This window comes from Bufo gargarizans, chromosome 5 (assembly GCF_014858855.1).
Source record: "Bufo gargarizans isolate SCDJY-AF-19 chromosome 5, ASM1485885v1, whole genome shotgun sequence".
NCBI lineage: Eukaryota > Metazoa > Chordata > Amphibia > Anura > Bufonidae > Bufo > Bufo gargarizans.
In genome coordinates this window covers 42,883,305-42,903,865 of record NC_058084.1, presented here as the reverse complement: position 1 = coordinate 42,903,865, position 20,561 = coordinate 42,883,305, and the positions used below count along the sequence as shown (strand labels likewise).

Here is a 20,561-nt window from a genome sequence, read left to right as displayed (position 1 = left end):
CTTTTTGGAAAGAAAGCTGAATGGCACATTTTTTGTGCAGATCTCTCTCCTTAAAGATAGTGCTGTCTCCGGAGCAGAGTGGAGTTTCACACAGACACCCGGGCCTAATGTCCATGACTGGCAATAATGCCAGTGGCAGACTTTTAACCCCTCAGATGCAGTGGTCAAACATGACTCTGGCATCTGAGGGATCAAAAACCTCAGATATGTTTGCTATTCCCCTGGTGAGGATCCAGGAAGCCTGATTCAGTGTATGACAGCCTGTGTCACCCTGAGTGAAAAGAGGCTGCCACACATTAGTTGATAGGTAGGGGCTCCATAGGAACATTGAATAATCCCCATAGACTTCAATGCTAATACATTGGAGTCTATGAGAAAATCAATCTGATGATTGCTTGTTATAGTTCCCAAAATAAAAATACACATCATGGACATCACCATCTGCAAAAATGCCTGTTCTATTAAGATCTAAAAATATTTATCCTATATGGCAAATTGCCCTTTTTGGTCATTTACCTCCAACGAAAAAAAATAATAATAAAAAGTGATCAAAAAGTCACACACATCCCAAAACTGAATCAATGAAAATTACAGATTACCCAGCAAAAAATTAGCCATCACAAAGCTCCATAAACATAACTACAAAAAGGTATATGGGTCAGAATCTGATAACAAAAAGAAAAATATTTTTTTCAAGGTTTTTATTATTTTCATTAAAATTCTAAACAAACTATACATATGTGGAGTTGCCATAATTGTACTTAACTGGAGAATGAAAATAACAGGTAAGTTTTACCGCATAGGAAAAAAAAAAGTTAAACGGTTGCAGAATGGATTATTTTTTTCCAATTTCACCCCATTTGAAAAAAAAATATCAGCACCCCACTACATTATATGGAATATTGACTGGTGGCATGAGAAAGTGCAACTTGTCCCACAAAAAACAAGCCCTTAAACAGCTATGTGAGTAGAAAAAAAAAAAAAAAGTTACAGCTCTGGAAAGACAGGGAGTGAAAAAACAAAAACTAATACAAAGAATGGTCGGCTCACAAGAAATCTAATATAACTTATTTAATCCTCACTATTAAAATGACACTTATGGATCGAACCATATACAGACAAATGCAATATATAATATCAATGTAGAATGACAATATATGATGACAAAATAACATAAAATAGCAATATCAAAAAATGATCACGGTCCCTCCTTTGTAATGAGCCGCGGAGCTCTCGCAGCTCACAATTTTATATGGTGACTGAAATACTTTATAAACCTGGTTCTGATTTGCTGTATAAGATCATCCAGATTTTAAATGAAGATGCAGACTTGTGCGGCTTTCTGGTTATATCCAGTATGATTGTGCAATTATATTTAGTGCGTCTGATAGTTGTCAGTGAACAGCTTTGTATAGTGCATGGAAGTTCACTCACTCACATATGCGCCACTCGGACATCTCATTTATGTTGCTGTTATATAAATGAAATGTGCTTCTTCCCGGATCCTTGTAGCTCTATCCGCAAGGCAATACCTGTTTGCATATACGCTACCCACTGGCAGCCCCAAAGATGTTGTTTAGCTAGTGGCTGCGCTTCGCGCCTGCGCAGTGTGAGTTTCCGGACGCTGACAGCTCCACGAGTCGTTCCTCGCTGTTACCGAAACTCCGCGCACGCGTGTTTGGATTTTGCAGTCGCCAAGTAGTATCAAGTTGTATCTTCTTTTTGTACTTTGTAGCACTCTGGATTTTGATGGTATGAACATATACCACAGGATCTTTAAAGGATGCAGTCACTCTTATCACCAGACGCTTTTCAAAACCGCAAGGGTTTCTTCCTCAGTGGTAAAATAATTATGTTAACAAGGGGGACATATCGCTCTTTAAATGGAGCCTGAGCTTGAATTAAGACCTGGACCGGACCGTGACTTCTAATCACATAGTATATGCAATAGATCAATTTGTTTACATTTAGCTTAATGAGCCTATATCATTCTCCACATATAAACAATTGCTATAAGATGAGCCTATTATTAGCTTATTATAAAAACAGTGACATTTTTAATTAAAATTAAGTATGCAAGGATCTCAAACTCATTCCTTGCATTACTATACATTGATTAGTGATGGCCGCTCTGCTTCAACTGATGGATTATCTGGTACCGGTGGGAGGATGCAGGACATGTCGACACGCTGGAAAACAGCATGGCATCGACATGTCATGTAAACCTGCCAATGGACCATCTATAGAAATCCATAAATTTCCAGTTCAGAATTGAGTCCCCTGGGTGCCAAAGTTGCAAATTCATAGATCATCTTTGACTCGTACCTTGACATCTTAGATATGAAGTTGCCTCCCCTCCAATCTTTCTTGACAGACTGGAGAGCTGTGAATTTCAAACCTGTTGGATCACTGGCATGGTGCACTTTGAAGTAATTAGATAACATATGTTTTTTGTAGCCCTTCCTAATATTATTTATATGTTCAGATACCCTAGTCTTAAGGGTCCTACAGGTGCGGCCCACATACTGTTTTGCACATGGGCATTCCAGCATATATATTACACCCTCGCTATTACATGATAGCAATTCATTAATCTCTCATTCATATGAATTGGTTTGGGAAATTACTTTCATTGTTTTTTGGGGGGACCTTGTTGTTCTACAATTACCACAGGTGCCGCACCTATAGAACCCCTTTAGGGTCTTCCAAGGTGTAATCATAGATGTTTTTTCTTGTTTCCAAATAGTGAGGGCTACCTGTAGTCCTAGATTAGCTGCTCTTGTATAGACAATGGGTGGTTTATTTGGCAAAACAGTGGCCAAAACTTTGTCTTCTCATAACATATGCCAATGTTTGTTTACAACAGTTTAATTATTCTTTTTTTATTCTGTATTAAAGGGCAATACCAGCTTAAATGTTTCCTCTCCTTGGTTGTTTATTTTATCCCTTTCTTCAAAAATGCACGTCTGTCCAGATTCTTCACTCTATTAAATGCATCATCCAGTAATGCGGATGGATATTGTTTTTCCATAAATTGATTTTTCAAAGATGTTGCCTCCAGTTCAAATTGTAATTTTTTTGTACAGTTGCGTTTCAATCTACAAAACTGGCTGAATGGTACATTCAGCAACCATCGGGGTAGATGGCAGCTCGTATTTAGAATGAAACTGTTCTTTGCTACAGCTTTTTGATATGTGCTACATAAAAATTTAGACTCCTTCATTTGTATATTTAAATCCAAAAACTGCACCGATTGGGTGCTGATATTTGGTGTAAATTTAAGATTGAGTACATTGTTATTTAACTCATCCAAAAATTGTAACAAATCATCATGTGGTCTATCCCATACCAATATAATTTTGTCGATGTAGCGCAACCAGATCACCAGACCCGACCCCAGCTTGGGTGATACAATGTCCTGTTCCCAAGCTGCCATAAACAAATTGGCATAGCTGGGGGCAAATCAACTGTAAATAATATCTTGAATAAAAATAAAAATAGTTATGTGTTAGTACAGATCTAATGCTGTCCAGAATGAATTGCAACTGTTCTATTTTGAGATCTTTCCTCTGAGATAACATGGTATTTATCGCATGCATGCCATGTTCATGGTTGATGCATGTATAGAGTGAACTAACGTCCAACGTCGCCATGATCCATCCAGGTTTACATGTCAGATTTTCAAACAGATCAACAACCGTTGTGGTGTCCTTTAAATAAGATGGAATATCTTTTATATGTGGTTGCAACATGTAATCCAAGTACTGTGACAAATTAGATGTTAATGAACCTATACCGGAGACGATAGGTCTCCCGGGTGGATTGATAGGGTCTGCGTGCAATAAAAGACTGGCAATTTTTTGGGAGTACCCAATATAAAATCATACTCGTATTTGTTCAAGACACATTTCTCTTTTGCTGTTTCACATTTACTCCTCAGTTCTTCCTCATATTTTCTGATAGGATCTTTCTCTAAAATTTAATAAGTTTTTCCATCAGCAAGCTGTCTCTTACATTCATCCTCATATTTTATTGTATCCAGAATCACGATTGCTCCGCCTTTATCGGCGGGGCGAATTGTGATCTGGTGGTTTTGTTGTAAGTTCCTCACTGCCTGTATTTCATCTTTAGTTAAATTTCAATGTGCTTGCTTCCTTGTTCTAATTTTTCTAAGACAGGGAGTGAAAAATCAAAAACTAAAAACCTCAGGGGCTCAAAGGGGTAACAGACTATATATGACTACTTTATGGCTATTTATGTTTTGCAAAAAACAGGTATATGGTTTCATGATATAATTTTTGAAGTCACACCATGTACTCTGCTTCCTGTCCTGGCTCTTTAACTTTCTCTTTGTAAATACTTTTAGCATAACAGACAGTCTTGCTTAACTTACTCACCCATCTATTACTCCATCCAGAGTGAGTCTACTTGAAGTAACTCAATTCGAGCATCAGAACTTACACTAATCAATGCAATGCTCTTTTGTGGGCATCTTTATCTAGGCCTACCAATAGAACAACAGAGCTGTCATGCTGTAATCCCAATCTACATTTACTATTACCATAAGGATTACCTTGCACATTATATTTTCCACTCCCAGCAGCAATACACTGACAATAGATTACCTATCTATATTGAAGGTCTCATAATTCGTTTTGACTACTTTAGATAGACAATAGTTTGTATTTTAGTTTCCAATAGTATAATACTGCCAAAATGAAAAATACAAACAGCCAAAAAATGTGTTACAAATTTGAGAAATAAAACATATGTTGTTCGAAAAACATATGCTTTTCTGATGCAAGAGTCATTTTAATCTGTGCCAGAGTGACTCATTCAGAAGTGATTGCTATTGGACATTGACAATCGAGAGAGATGGAGTAAAGTAACATGATGAGGTATAAGTGCTGTGATCGAAGGATGAGTCACCAAAGAGAAAGATATGAGCCCTCTGCATGAGACAGTGATGCAATTTCATAAGTTAAATGAATAACTGAACATTTTAATTTAAGATGGAGAATTACTGAAGGATAATTCAACTTAGGAAATGAGGTTGACTAATTAAAATCATTATGCTTTGTACTACTGTATAACTTACTGGAATAACTCAAAATCTGTTGAGTAAAAGTTACTGCCTCAAAAGGTTCAGCGCAAAGGTAGATAAGGCTTTTCCATATGATGAATCGTCAACAACTGAACTTACATACTGTACACAACTTCTGCCAATATACCCTATTAGGGTATATAGACATCAAAGAAGAGTGTCCACCACTTGTCAACCCTTGTATGAGACAAAATTGAAGGCTGCTCTGTATATTCATATGAAGTGGTTGAGGGGGGAAATGTGTGGCCAACTGTGGCCTCTACCAAAAAAGTCAACTTTTTGAGCAGAGTATGGTGAACAAGGCGTAGGCACAGATCCTGTATGAACAGTGCTGTCTTTCAATTTAATTATTGCTTTCTATGACTTCCTATATAAGTATTGGTAGAAGAGCTTTGCTCTTCATATACCTTCAAAATATTAAATGGTTAGGGTGGCAGGATGAAAGATATCTAAAAGATTTGATAAGCAAAACTCCATAATTAATACAAAGCAACCCCTTTCAGACCTGTGTGACACTGAAGACCACTGGCTTCACCAGTATGGGTGACAAGGATGCACCACCAATGAGGACAGGTGAGGCGATTGCCTCAGGCAGCACCAGGTAGGAGCAAGAGGAGGGCAGCAGATGAGCAATGGGCAATGAGTACTTTCAAATGTTCATCTCTACATATTCAACTGCATCGCTGTACTCCGGACAGCACTGTCTACCTGGCTCACCGTTTCTTCTAATAAGCTTTAGTCCTAGTTCCTGTAGCCTGTCAGAGGCTGGTGTCATCATTATCCCTCTGCCTGAGCCAGGCTGCATAGAGCTCAGGGCACAGACTAGAAGAGGTTCTTGTCTTACACTGCATCACTGACAGCAGAATGGAGACAAGAATTTGAGTTTATTATTTTTATTTGGCAGCATGGGGTGGGGGTCATTCTTTTGTAATTGGAGAATTTTGTACTGGCACACGTTATAAGGGGGCCACTATGGGGACATTTGTTGTACTGGGGACACTAAAAGTGAGTAGTTTTTTGTACTGACACGTTATAAGGGAGGATTATTTTGTACTGGAACATAAGGGAACATTTTTTTGTACTGGAACACTTTATAAGGGAGCATTTTTGTACTGGGAGACATTCTAAAGTGGCCACTATGGGGACATTTCTTCTACATGGGGCACTAAAAATGGGGACACTTTTTTTTTTTTACTGGCAAACATCATAAGGGAGCATTTTTGTACTGGCACACATAAGAGGGTATTTTTGTACTGTCAGACATTATAAGGGAGCATTTTTGTATTGGCACAAATAAGAAGGTATTTTTGTACTGTCAGACATTATAAGGGACCATTTTTGTACTGGCACACTGCAATGTGTGAGAATTTTGTTTACTGGCAAACATTAAGAGTGGTCCTTTTTTGTACTGGCACACATAATAAATGGGTATTTTTTTGTACATTCACACATTATAGGGGGAATTATTACTACTGGGGGCACTCTGGGGCATTATTACTTCTGGGGGCAAAATGAGGGACATTATTACTATTGGGTTCCCTGTTACCACATAGATAATTATTACTATTGGTGGGACTTTTGAGAGGACTGTTACATTGAAAGGCATTCTGGCACAGTATTAGCTTAGCACAATTATTTTTGTAGGACACTATGTTTATGAAACTATATGTTTCATGGACTCTATTTGCTGGACACAGTTATTTTTTAGGACACTGTGTTCAGAAAATTATTGAAGGGGAACTATCTGTGTGGTAATAGTATTTTAAGAGGGATTATCTCATTCTAAAGTATAGTATTGAGAACTGCAGTGGGCACAGTATTAAAGATGGCAGTATGGGGTGTTCAGAAGGTGGGGAGGAGGATAGAAAAGTAGGTGTCAAACTCTGCAGAGACAAGAGAAGGCTGAAAGAAATAATCATGGCGGTCTGGTCTAAATGAAGAAGATAAAGAAAGAGAATGTCTACATCACTGGATGTAAGAGGTATGCGGCGTTGTATTACCGTGTATGTTTTGTAGCTCAGTATGTAATGTTTTCCAAATAAGTCAGTAGGGCTAAAGGGAAGGGGTTAGGTTAAGAAATTGGCATTTGGGGAAGGGAGGGGAAATCACCATTTCAGTTTTTGCCTCAGGCAGCAGGAAGGTTAGGTGCACCCCTGATCGGCGATGTAAACAGCAAATATTGACATTTCCCTATCATCCATAGGATACAAGATATCGGCGGTCATTTTATTAATTCAAGTAACAACTGACTAGGGCTTTCACTTACTCCCTTTGCATCAATGTGAGCAAGTAACTTGAAACATGTAGCACATATGCAAATGCAGGCATCAGAATCTCCTGTATTGGCACATTTGCTGATTACATTCAGTTGTGCCAAAGTGACCTGACACACATGTGTACAGCAGAATCTGTGTTAAGTTATTCTTCAGCAATTTCTCAACGGTGGCCAACCACATTAACAATCTATGGCCCTGATTTTAAAGGCCAATGTGTGCTACACTGGTCTTGATAGGGCCTGCACCACTGGAGGTGACCTCTTCATAAATTAAATGCCTCCTACAGCAGTCTGTGCACCACACTGAAATCTACCCCACCTTGCATAGATTTCAATAATCATTTACAGCAGTTTTTGGTGTAAATAGTGATAAATGAGTCCTAGCAGATAGTCCCACCCACACTCTGCCCTCACCATACCATATTTTTGGAATCTGGTTAGGATGGTGTAAAAACACCATGTGTAAATAGATTTAGTCACAATGATGCTTAAAAGGTTGCAAAAATGGGTTTCAAAACTTTTTAACTCCAAAAACATAGGGAAGTATAAACTATATTACAACTACTTATCATGGGTTACAACTATTCTCTATACATGCAGCGTAACACTTTTATAGGATTTTTTTATGCAGAAAAAGTATAAGAATAAAAATCTAAATGTAATTCCAAAAATGCATAGATTAGACTCGATAACACGAGAGATTAAAGGGGTTATCCCATCTTTTGATGTCTTCTTAATTGTGCAGTTTTTGACACAAGCATCAACTTACCCAATATAAGTGATTACCGATTCATCCTTTCTTTTTATATATTTGACATTCTTTTTTAGCATTGTTTACATGCCAGTTGTTATTGGTTATGGCCACCCCAGCAACATCGGAGTATTGGCCGTGCTTGTGCGCTATCCTCTTCTCTTTTTTTTTTTCTACGCAGCACGAACTGACTCTCGGCTTGCGCATTTTCGGGCATGCACATTGGATTCCTGTCGTTAGTCCTTTTTTTTTTTTAATAGAACTCTCTGCGCCTGCGTGCTTGTTAGTTCTCCTGCGCGAATGATTTCATTTTTACACGGGAGCGCGCACGCCAGGCAAGTAGGCGGAGTCTGTAGATCAGCAGAACCTGCTGTCAGTCATAAGAAATCTAAACGCCCCCTGACTGAGCAGTTTAGCGAACATGAGAGAGCAGCCACGGCATGGAAAAGAGAAGGTGGGATAACTATTTCTTGATAGACACCATATAACCTACTCATTTTGGGGCTATATGTAGGTCCAAATTTGGTGATACAAATCCATCTGTCTTTGGTAATGTTGGCAAATGAACTTTTCTGTATATATTGCTATTCTGTGTATATTGCTCGGTAACTAATTGTATGTACACAGTTGTTTTTCCTGGGTAATAGTTATGATATTTTAACACTGTCACTTTATGTAATAATAATCCTTAATCTATATATATATATATATATATATATATATATATATATATATATGGATGTACAGTATATAAGTATGTATATATGTATGTATGTTCCGCAATCACTCAAAAACACAACCATTGATTTCAACTAAACTTGGTATACACATCCCTTGCTACCTGGAAAGAATACTTGTGGGGTCACAGCTCTTTAGGACATACTGTTCCTGAGATATTCCCCCAAAATGACCTGCTTTAGCCAATAGAAGCCTGCAATACTTTCTCTTCATATCATACACACGGTCACATGTCCCTTATCAGCCAATAGAAGCTCGCAGGCCCTTAGTCTCCACATACACACACAGCTTTACTCTAGGTTTCCATAACAACCCAGCCATTTTTCTTCACTGCTGTAGGTCTTTAGGCTAGGGCTGCATGACACTTAGGGCACAACTATACTACTACATGCATCCATTTTGGATGGATTTTTTGCAACTGTCATGTCACAGTCTCAGTATGTCGCAGTGCGACACCATAGCCTATCATTATAAAAATTGTTGAGCGACATTGGCACGACAAAATGTATTGCAACACATGTCATCATGTACCCCTAGCCTTAAAGAGGCAGGGCTCTGTGAAAGTAACTGTTAAGTGGGCAGGGGCCACTATTAAAGCGGCAGGGCGCTGTGGAGGACACTGTTAAGTTGGCAGACGCTACAATTAAAGGGCCAGGCCGGTGTGGAGGTCACTGTTAAAGGGGCGGGCACTGTGGAGGTCATTGTTAAAGGGGTGGACACCGTGGAGGTCATTTTTAAATGGTTGGGCACTGTGGAGGACACTGTCAAAGGGGAGGGCACTGTGTAGGTCACTGTTAAAGAGGAGGGCATTGTATTGGTCACTGTTAAAGGGATGGGCACTGTGGAGGTCACTATTAAAGAGGGAGTTGCTGTGGAGGTCACTGTTAATGGGGCAGGGGCCACTATTAAAGGGGCAGGACACTGTGGAGGTCAAAGTTAAGGGGATAGGCTGCTGTATAGATCCCATTTTAAGAAGACTAGGCACTGTGTGGGGTCAGTGTTAAGGGGTCGGGGTGCTGTGGTGTTCACTGTTATGGGGGATATGACACACACAAACATTAAGTGAAATAGATGAAATATACACATGCAAAGCCAGGTCCTTCTGCTAGTGGTTAATTAGAATTTGCAGTGTGAGAATATTCTGCAAGCCTCTACTCCCTCACCAATATATTGTGCCAGCTTTGCAATCTATATTGATTTAACAATTTTAAAAATGTGTCCACCGGTAAATGATTCAATTTTTTATTTTATTTTTTATAACTGAATTGGCAATACAAATTAGTATATGACTATAGAGAAGATATTTTCAGTGAACAATTGTACTGATATATCAATCAAAATTAAATTGATGGGAAACTTTTCTATTGGTGTATATTACTTGAAATCTCACCATGACAACTTGGTAATATTCTGTTCCATCCAGGTCTTCCATCATCTCCCATGATGCATGTAAGAGTTGAATATCCTTGAAGAACATAGCCAGCATCACAATAATACGTTACAGTGGAGCCAAGCTTATAATCCATGCCAAGTCGCGTGCCATTCATTATATTGCCAGGGTCAAAACAGGATTCTCGTAGTTTGGCTGCAGAAAATAAATCAGAAATACTTAGCACATTAAAGACTCTATAAACCAACAGGAAGTTGGTTTTATCCATCTGTGCTAAAATGTTGAAGGAGTTTTCTGAGACTGTTATACTGATGACTAGTGTTGAGTAAATCAAACTTCGGATGCTATATTCAAAGTCAATTTGTTCAAAACTTAGTTTGAATGCTGCATGGAGATTTGTACAGCATAGATGCCTCCTTCCAGCTTATCCTTGGCCAGGGGTCAGCAACCTTTGGCACTCCCACTGTTATGAAACTACAACTCCCAGCATGCTCCATTTATTACTATGAGAGTTCTGAGAAGAGTAGAACAAATATGCATGCTAGGAGTTGTAGTTTCACAACATCTGGAGTGCTGGGGGTTGCATACCCTTGTCCAAGGCCATGTGACATTAGGCACAGCTTAGCTCTATTGAAGTGAATTGGGCTGAGCTTTGATACCTAGTACACTTGCTATACAATATACAGCATTGTGCTAGGTGAGCTGAAAAAAGGCTGTTCCCTTTTAAAAATCTGATCAGTGGGGGTCCTTTTGTAGGACCCCCACCGATCAGATATTGATAATCTATCCAGAGGATAGGTCTTCATTATAAAAGTCTTGGAAAACTTCGTTAAGAATCAACCACATTTCTGAAATAGTAACATTCTAAAAGGCATCATTTATAGATCTTTAGTTCATAACTGGGTGATCTCCTATTTGTTTTACACATGGTCAAGTTCAAGTTTTGTACATTTTAATTATAAATTGCTTCTTTGTCACAGTAAAATTTGTATGCTCAATAGTGGCCATCATAATGCAAACAAACAATGTGAATACCAGTAGTCCAAGTAGATTGATATTGGCCAAAGAAGCTGATATCAATGAAAATATCTCCTGTTACCCCAAAATAGATTTCATTATTACAAAATACAAAACTAAGCTACCACAATCCCTTTGTCAAAATTGAAACCCCAGTCTGTTCCTAAAAGCAGCTGATGTCATTATCCAAAACAAATAAAGAAAACTAAAAAGACAGGTAAATATGTTAAGTCTCACAAATGAAAATAAAAAAAAATATCTTTTGGATCTGCTATATACAATATATGAAGATGGAATTTGGGGGGAAGGGTGGTTCAGAGTGTTTCTAGGAGGTTGTTCAGCTTTTTCTTATTCCCTACTCCTTTAAAGATAGTTCTAAATGTTTTTAGAGAACCTCTTTTATTCAGCTATCAGAATTTAGGACTGGGCTTCTGGTGGCTTAAATGCAGTTCAGGGTACTGTTTTTTTTTTTAAGATAATAGTTGCATGGCACAGAATAAACTTTGGCAAGAAAAAAACATGAGCACAAATAATTGTAATATAAAATAGCAATAATGCCTTCAAAAAGTGGTATGAACAGAAAACATTATCTTCTATATTCTTGGGTATACTGTTAGAAGTTTAAGATCTGCTTATAATATGAATTTTTTTTTATAATATGGGACTTTTTCTTGATCTGCATTAGTGTTCAGCCGAACACTAGTTTGGCTCGAGCATCGCGATTCTCAGCTGAAAACCTCATGTGCTTGAGCACAATGCTCAAGTCAGTGTATTTAAATCCAATTTAGCCTCTATATCTGAGAAGTTTCTGCCAGGATTTGAACACACAAGCTTCTACATTAGAGGCAAGGACTTTAGCCACACAGCTATAAAGCTGAACTATTTCAGAAAAACCTCATAGTAGTTTGTCAGAAAGTAAGTATTCCTATATAGCAGAAGTATAATTTCATATTTAAGTGCAGGTTAACATATAGCTGTATAGCGTAATGGTTAAGGTTCTTGACTCTAATGTAGAAGGTTGTGAGTTAAAATCCTGGCAGAACCTTTTCAGAAATAGAGTCTAAATTGGATTTAAATACACTGACTCGAGCACATGAGGTTTTAGGCTAAGGATTGCAATGCCGGAGCCAAACTGGTGTTCGGCCGAGCATGCTCGAACAACACTAATGCAGATCAAGAAAAGTCCCAGTTACAAAAAAACTGTTCATATTATAAGCAGGTCTTAACCTTCTAACAGGTTTTAGCCATAATATATTTACATATATTATTATATATTTAGAATATATAATATATGTAAATGTAAATATATTATGGCTAAAAACATCTGTAGTAGTTTCCCACATGTGCATTCATATATATCAGAAGTATGATTTTATCTTTTATATATATATATATATATATATATATATATATATTTGCAATTACACATTTATTTTGTGCCTTACATTTTTTACAATTACTAAAAAAAATAACATATATAAATGTAATCTCTATTTCTAAAACACTATTGTTGGGATTTGAACTCACAGCCTTCTACATTAGAGCCAAGAGCTTTAACCACTACGCTATATAGCTACATGTTAACCTGCACTGAAATATGAAATTATACTTCTGCTGTATAGGAATACTTACTACACAACAAACTGCTATGAGTTTTTTCTGACATAGTTTATCATTCAGCTTTATAGTGGAGTGGTTAAAGTCCTTGCCTCTAATGTAAAAGGTTGTGAGTTCAAATACCAGCAGAAACTTTTTAGAAATAGAGGCTAAATTTGATTTAAATACACTGGGTGTCCCCAAGCACTGATTCCATATATGGACATAGCTATATATGGACTCAGAGCGGGGACTCCTAAGCTTCCCTTGCTATACAGCTATCTTCTGCATAGACCTCAGTGGGACCTGGCACCCTCCCCTCTTCAGAGCAGGGGGTGCCTGGTTTAATGCTCGGTTTCTCCCATTGACTTCCATTGTGCTTGGGTGCAAAGTGTTCTACCCAAGCACTTTGGTGCTCGATCAAAACTAATCTGCATCTTTAGTATTGTCCTTTACCAAACTCATATTTGCATAATATGAACAGTTGCCCTAATGGTCTTGTACAATATCAGTTTAAAATTACATAAGCAAAAGTCTTGGACCTTCTTTAAAAGGGGTTTCTTGCATTGTCAAATCCAGTGGTTCCCTGCTAATGAAGGCATCATAGTTTTTCCCACTGCATGGACCTAGTGACAATAATCAATGGAAGACCAGGCAGCAAGGGTTCAATGTCCTTGCAAGGGACAGTATGTATAGCTTTCCAGAGCAAGATTGTGTCTGTAGCCTATCTTCCCTCTGGTTAATAGATCAGAATTTGCTGAGAGAGTATTTGAAAACAGGCTTTCTAAATCTTAAACTCTTTTAAGAAAAAAAAAATGATCAAATTAATGACCAAATTATAAAAAAACAAAAAGAAAAATAAGATGTGTCCTTCCTTTACTTTCCTCTTGGCCTGAGATTATCCTAAAAGAGTATAGTGAGCTGACCAACTTTGAAAAAAAAAGTGTATTTAAAAAAAATATATAGGTTTTTGTAACATTTTTTTTTTTTTTCTTGCTTGACTCACTTGGGTATTTGAAGCCAAAAGAAAAAATAAGGAAGGAGATGTCTATAGTTGCTGCTGTCCCCACAGGTTCCTAATCCTGGCATATTACTATATATTTTAGGGCACTTCTAGTCTATGATTTATACAAAATGCATTTTAACATTTTTTACGTGCATGGTATAAATGAATGTGACATGGCAGTCTCACCAGAATAGTTTTTTAAAACATTTTATACATCTTTTTAAAGTTGATTATGACTACCAAGCCAAAGTGGGAATTACGATGTTAAATAAAAACTAGAATCCAAAGTTATAAGTACACCAACAAATCATTTTGAGTTATTTTCTTCCTTTGGAGTAGCTAGCTAACATAGAGCTACTTTCTTCCGAGGAACCACAGGGGTTAAGGTCATGGAAGGTCTTCTGGGCTACTGGGCATTCACCAAAAAGCTACTTTTCTTAAGCTTTAGTAAGAATATGCAAACCTGGCACACAAACCCCACCAGTCCACATAGAAAAAAAAGGTAGCTTAAACGCAAAAAATGTATTGCAGCAAAACTATAACTTTGGCATTATCTATCTATCTATCTATCTATCTATCTATCTATCTATCTATCATATCTATCTATCTATCTATCTATCTATCTATCTATTATATACACACACACTTTGTCCACAGCAATAGTAACAACATATACTATAAAACTAATACTGGTGTCACGACAAACATTTCCTTGCCGCTGTCATGTATCACACATGCGGTGTCATCAGTGATGACATCATCACGCTCACTGCAGGTCCTTTGACGGGTTTTCTTTAATCAATAAGGGAGAGGATGGTGTCTCAGGGAGCAAATGGATGAAGTGAGTATTATTTTTTTTAACCCCTGATTAAAGGGATTCTGTCACCTCCCCTAAGGCAAAAAACGATTTAAAACCAGCCATGCAGCACAGCTTACCTGGATTAGGCTGTGCTGTTCAATCTTGAAATCCGTCCAGCAGTTAGTTCAAAAAACGAGTTTGATCAATAAGGAAATGCGTCCTGAAGGTGCCCAGAGGGGCGTTTTTTTCTTCTGAGAGAGCCCAGTCCCGCCCCTTTTTCAGTGCCCAGCCCGCCTTCCTTTTACTTCCTAACCGCCGCCCCCAGCCTGCCACAGCCTCCCCTTCCTCTCCTCCCCCTCCCTCTTGCCGAACGAAGTCTCGCACAGGCGCAGTACCCACTGAGGGCTGCGCCTGTGCGATCATCAGGAGACTGAGGGCGGCAGCTTCATCTTCGTCACTGGGCATGCGCCGAGCCCAGTGACGTCCGATGCTCGCTCTTCCCTCAGTCAGCAGGGAAGAGAGAGCATCGGACGTCACTGGGCTCGGCGCATGCCCAGTGACGAAGATGAAGCTGCCGCCCTCAGTCTCCTGATGATCGCACAGGCGCAGCCCTCAGTGGGTACTGCGCCTGTGCGAGACTTCGTTCGGCAAGAGGGAGGGGGAGGAGAGGAAGGGGAGGCTGTGGCAGGCTGGGGGCGGCGGTTAGGAAGTAAAAGGAAGGCGGGCTGGGCACTGAAAAAGGGGCGGGACTGGGCTCTCTCAGAAGAAAAAAACGCCCCTCTGGGCACCTTCAGGACGCATTTCCTTATTGATCAAACTCGTTTTTTGAACTAACTGCTGGACGGATTTCAAGATTGAACAGCACAGCCTAATCCAGGTAAGCTGTGCTGCATGGCTGGTTTTAAATCGTTTTTTGCCTTAGGGGAGGTGACAGAATCCCTTTAAATCCTGAAAGGCTGAATGTGAGTCAGCATTGAACACATCATCTGAGGGGTTAATTGATGGGGGCAGTGCAATCACCATTCCCAGTCATTGTGCCCTCTCCATACAATGAGAAGCAATTTGTAACAAATCAAATTTTTTGCCGAAGTTTGGCAAAGTAGCCGAATCAAATTTTTCTAAACTTGTCTCATCTCTAATTTATGACTCTGGGATTTTTACAAGTGTTTTTTATTTATTTTCACTAGAGTGCCTCTTAAAAGTCATGCACACATATACAACTATATTTTTATTGATTCTATGATTTGAAAATAAAAAATAAATTTAGAAATATAAACAATTAAGTTATTTTTGAAAAGAGTGAAGTAGACTTGTCTCCATGGTTATAGGTCACAAACAGAACAATGTAGTCTGATCTAACAGTCCTGTGTTACTATGCTCCCTCTAACCCTTTTCTTGCTAATCTACAGACAGCAGAAAAGGAGGCAGGTGGAGGTAACACATGACTGAAGAATCAAGAACATTTTGCTTGTAGTCTGAACCCATGGAGCAATGGACACAACATGATAGAAACAGTTGAATCAAGACTGTTTAGAATTGTGCCATTTATTATATAAGATGCACTGGAGCCATAAAAATGGTTGTAAAAGTTTACACACCTCTTTATCTAGTCTTATTGTCTTTTTATATTGAAAAAAAAAATTGACTTTAACAAAGTGTTAGGATACTATACAAATTCAACTACTAACCATTGAAGAAAAAGCTTAAGTAGAACTAAGCAGCAACATCACCTTTGTATTCCAGATGAAAGCCGGTGAAACTGACAGATCCATCACTCCTAAAAGCCAAATGCATGTTGTTGGAACCGCTCTCAATCCTTTCTGGTAATTTGCTGTCCTGAAAACTTCCAATCAGAGGACTGTTTCCATCTGGCCCATCATAAATATACAAGAAGTCATAATTTGGCTCGATGCTGAAGCTGTTAGACAAAACCAGTCAATTAATTAGCACTCATACATTTCAATAGGTTTTCCAAATTCAAACCAATTTAATTAATTTGCTTGTACATGCCCTTTTGCAACCTTTCCTGAGCACATTGCCACCTTTTCCATTTTAACTGTGTGTTCTCATAAGGCATTAGCACAAATATTATTTGCTCTTTGATGAGATAAGGGTTCACTTTTTGGATATCATTATATTAGATAAAAAAAGAACAAAAGCAAAAATAAAACCATAAATCAAGTGTTGCCCCAGATGTTTGTATCTTATTTTTTTAATATTATATTCAAGGAACATATCAGCTAGAAGGTTGATTAATATGTTTGTATATTTTAACTTAGATCTATTAAAAGTAAAATAGTTTCAAAGTATAGATGTAGATTTAGTGAATCTTTAAATTTTCTACAGCTTTTTCTTTTTGTCATGTTGCACTGATCTCCCAGTGGGTGGTTTGTTCTCCCCTGATGCGTGATCTGGGTTTCATCACAGTAAACTGCTTTGTGGCAAATACTACACACTCTCCTGCTGGGTGAGATACACACTCTCACCCCTTCCTACACATTCTCAACATTCCAAGCTGTAATGTTCCCTCAGTCCTTGGCTGCTTTGTGAGATTGCTATCTCCAGTTTAGTTCCCCACAGTCAGTGCAACCTTCTGGGTCAAATCTTCAAGAGGATGCAGCTATATGATTCATCTTTAGAGTGAGCAGTCTAAGGCAGCGATCAGCAACCTTCGGCACTCCAGCTGCTGCAAAACTACAACTCCCAGCATGCAAACTTACTCGGCTTTTCATGTAATTCCCACAGAAGTGAAAGGAAGATTCTGGGAGTTGTAGTTTCAGAACAGCTGGAGTTCCAGAGGTTGCTGATCCCTTCTACTGATAGAACCTTACTACAGAGGAGACTGATTGTAGTCAGGATCCACCAGTTGACCAAAAGATTGTGGACATCAGCAGTAAAGACACACAGGGATGAAACAAGATGATGGAAATGAAATAGGTAATTAAAATATATTATACAGTAGCATAATAGTATACTTTATAGCTCCAACTTTATTAAATATGAACTTCAGCTATAAAATATGTTGTTATTTATATATCCAATGCTTATTTGTTGAGGGACATTGTTGTTACACTGAGGTTGGTTTTTCACTAGGCATACTGTATTATCTTCCCTAATTAACTTTTTGAATTCTTTATAAAATTTTGCTAGGAATTCCTTTTCTCACATAATGATAAATGGAACGTCTCAGGAGAGCTGCAAAGATAATCCCAACACCACCTGATCTTTTATCATTTAGAAGAATCTGTATGTTTCATGTTTTAAGTAGATGCATTCCCTTAAAGTAATTTTGTTAAAATTGTCAAGGTTTTCAAAATACATTTATTGAATTTCTTAATTGAAGACTACTGGAGTTTTAGACATAGCCAAGTGTACTTTCTTAGCTGTTTTAGTAACTTCTTTAGATTTTAATGGAGAAAGAGGCACACATCTGTGACCACCTCCCATTTTGGTCATCTGGGCATGTTGAGTTGCCACCAAGATTTTGAGAACCTCATTTCGCTATTCATTGGAGGTCTCTGAAGTAGGACATCACTTAACAGACATTTATGCCCAGGGTTGGATTGGCCCACCAGAGTACCCAGAGGATCATCTGGTGGGCCAAGATTCTGATTTAATAGAGGGACCCAAAGGTCCAGGAGAAAACACTCATTATGAGCTGCCTTCAGAGATGATCACTTGCCATTAGATTCTATTTCTTTGATTCAAAAATTAGTAGACATTATTAATGATATAATGGATGGGCCCCCAAAAAAAAAAATTCTGTGGTCGGCCCACGGAACCCCAGTCTGACACTGTTTATGCCGTAGCCTATGTTCTTACTATAAATGTCTAAAGTGGGCAAACTTCTTGGAGGTACATAATATGCACCTTTTTAATAGCTGGTGAACACATGTACAGGGATTACTTTTCCAAAAATCCTACAAACCAGAGGGTGAGGAGATAACCACAGAATCATACAATTAATATAAAGTAGGAAATACATGTCAAATCCTCCTGGCCTAGGTGGTTAAGATGTGGTAGTTATAATTATGGTCCTAGCTACATATTTCTCCAATAGCAATGTTTTTGTATTGCACCTACATAACTTTGCCCTCATGGAAACATTTATGTTGTCCTTTGTTCCAATGACAATGTCCCAAAATGCAATACTTTTGATTTAACAAATAAATAAGCAAGGAACTCTAACTGTATTTTGCAGAAAACTGCTTCTATCCACACTGCTACACCTAACTATTGTCTGATAAGCAGATGTATTCTATTAATTATATTTATTTCCTCTTCTGTCCATCACCAGTTGGCAATAAGGTGATTAGGGATAAGAAACGCATCTAAAATATAGACACAATTAGCAACCCATTACACATTTAATTGGGAATGCCTCAAATAGACAAAAACTACAATTTGAAAACAATTACTACATATAATATACATAACAACCGCACATGTCAAACTTGATTATGTATCCATGTAGGATACTTCTTGTACATAGTCTTTAAATAACCACAGTCCAACAGCTTGTTCTTAGATTAATTATGTTTTGTATCACAAAATTAGAATTTGGGAAAATTCTAATTTTCTCCTGCGGCTAAGGATTGTTGAATTTACCCTTTCTAATTTGTATAGTCGTCACTCCTTCAAGTAACTATACACAAATACATGTAGTTCTACAGGGAAAACATGAACATGTGATATGTAGATATGTGTTTTGTTGGATATTACAAGTAGACCTACAAAATAGACTGTTTCTAAAATCATGTCCCCTCTTTAGCTGAAACTAAATATATCAAACACTGAACTTCTTGTGTTACCACCATCTACTGATCGATCGTAAATCTGATAGTTTAATTATAGTAGCTGGCACTACCAAAAGGCTTAGTCAGAACTTGGTGTTATATTTGACACCTATCTTTCATCCACACCCTATATTCAATCACTTCTGTGCTTGTGTCCCCTGTGCCTTAAATTTATCTCGAGAATCTTTTTTTTTTTTTTTTTTCTGTGCATACAGGAAAAAAACGCTCATTTTACCCTGTTTCATGCTTTCCTTGATTACTGTAACTGATTACTAATCAGTTTTCCCTTTACTAAACTCTCCCCTCTTCAGTATATCCTGACTGCAGCACCCAGGCTCAGCTGTCTGTCCAATCTCCACAACAATGCCTCCACCCTGTGACAGTCACTGCATTGGTTTCCCATCCAATATTGAATCCAATATAATCGTATAACTCTCACCCTCAAAGCTCTCCACAGTGCTGCACCACCCTATATCTCCTCTCAACTCTCTGTCTGCCACTAAACCTGTGCTTTCTATTCTGTCAATGATCTAATACTGACATGCTACATAATTGAAACCTGCCATTGACACCTCCAAGACGTTTCTTGTACAAACCGGATTCCAAAAAAGTTGGGACACTAAACAAATTGTGAATAAAAACTGAATGCAATGATGTGGAGATGGCAAATGTCAATATTTTATTTGTAATAGAACGTAGATGACAGATCAAACGTTTAATCCGAGTAAATGTATCATTTTAAAGAAAAAATACGTTGATTCAAATTTTCACGGTGTCAACAAATCCCCAAAAAGTTGGGACAAGTAGCAATAAGAGGCTGGAAAAAGTAAATTTGAGCATAACGAAGAGCTGGAAGACCAATTAACACTAATTAGGTCAATTGGCAACATGATTGGGTATAAAAAGAGCTTCTCAGAGTGGCAGTGTCTCTCAGAAGCCAAGATGGGTAGAGGATCACCAATTCCCACAATGTTGCGCAGAAAGATAGTGGAGCAATATCAGAAAGGTGTTACCCAGCGAAAAATTGCAAAGACTTTGCATCTATCATCATCAACTGTGCATAACATCATCCGAAGATTCAGAGAATCT

At 38.1% G+C, this 20,561-nt stretch overlaps 1 protein-coding gene across 1 annotated transcript in view; it reads right to left on the bottom strand.

Moving 5' to 3' along the window:
- Positions 1–20,561, bottom strand: part of CSMD3 (CUB and Sushi multiple domains 3) — a 1,090,172-nt gene that overhangs the window by 490,776 nt on the left and 578,835 nt on the right. The window contains exons 27-28 of the mRNA XM_044293228.1: positions 16,407–16,594; positions 10,259–10,453 (exon numbers count right to left, since the gene is read on the bottom strand). Coding sequence (XP_044149163.1) covers positions 10,259–10,453; positions 16,407–16,594 — 383 coding nt within the window. The remainder of the gene's footprint in view (positions 1–10,258; positions 10,454–16,406; positions 16,595–20,561) is intronic.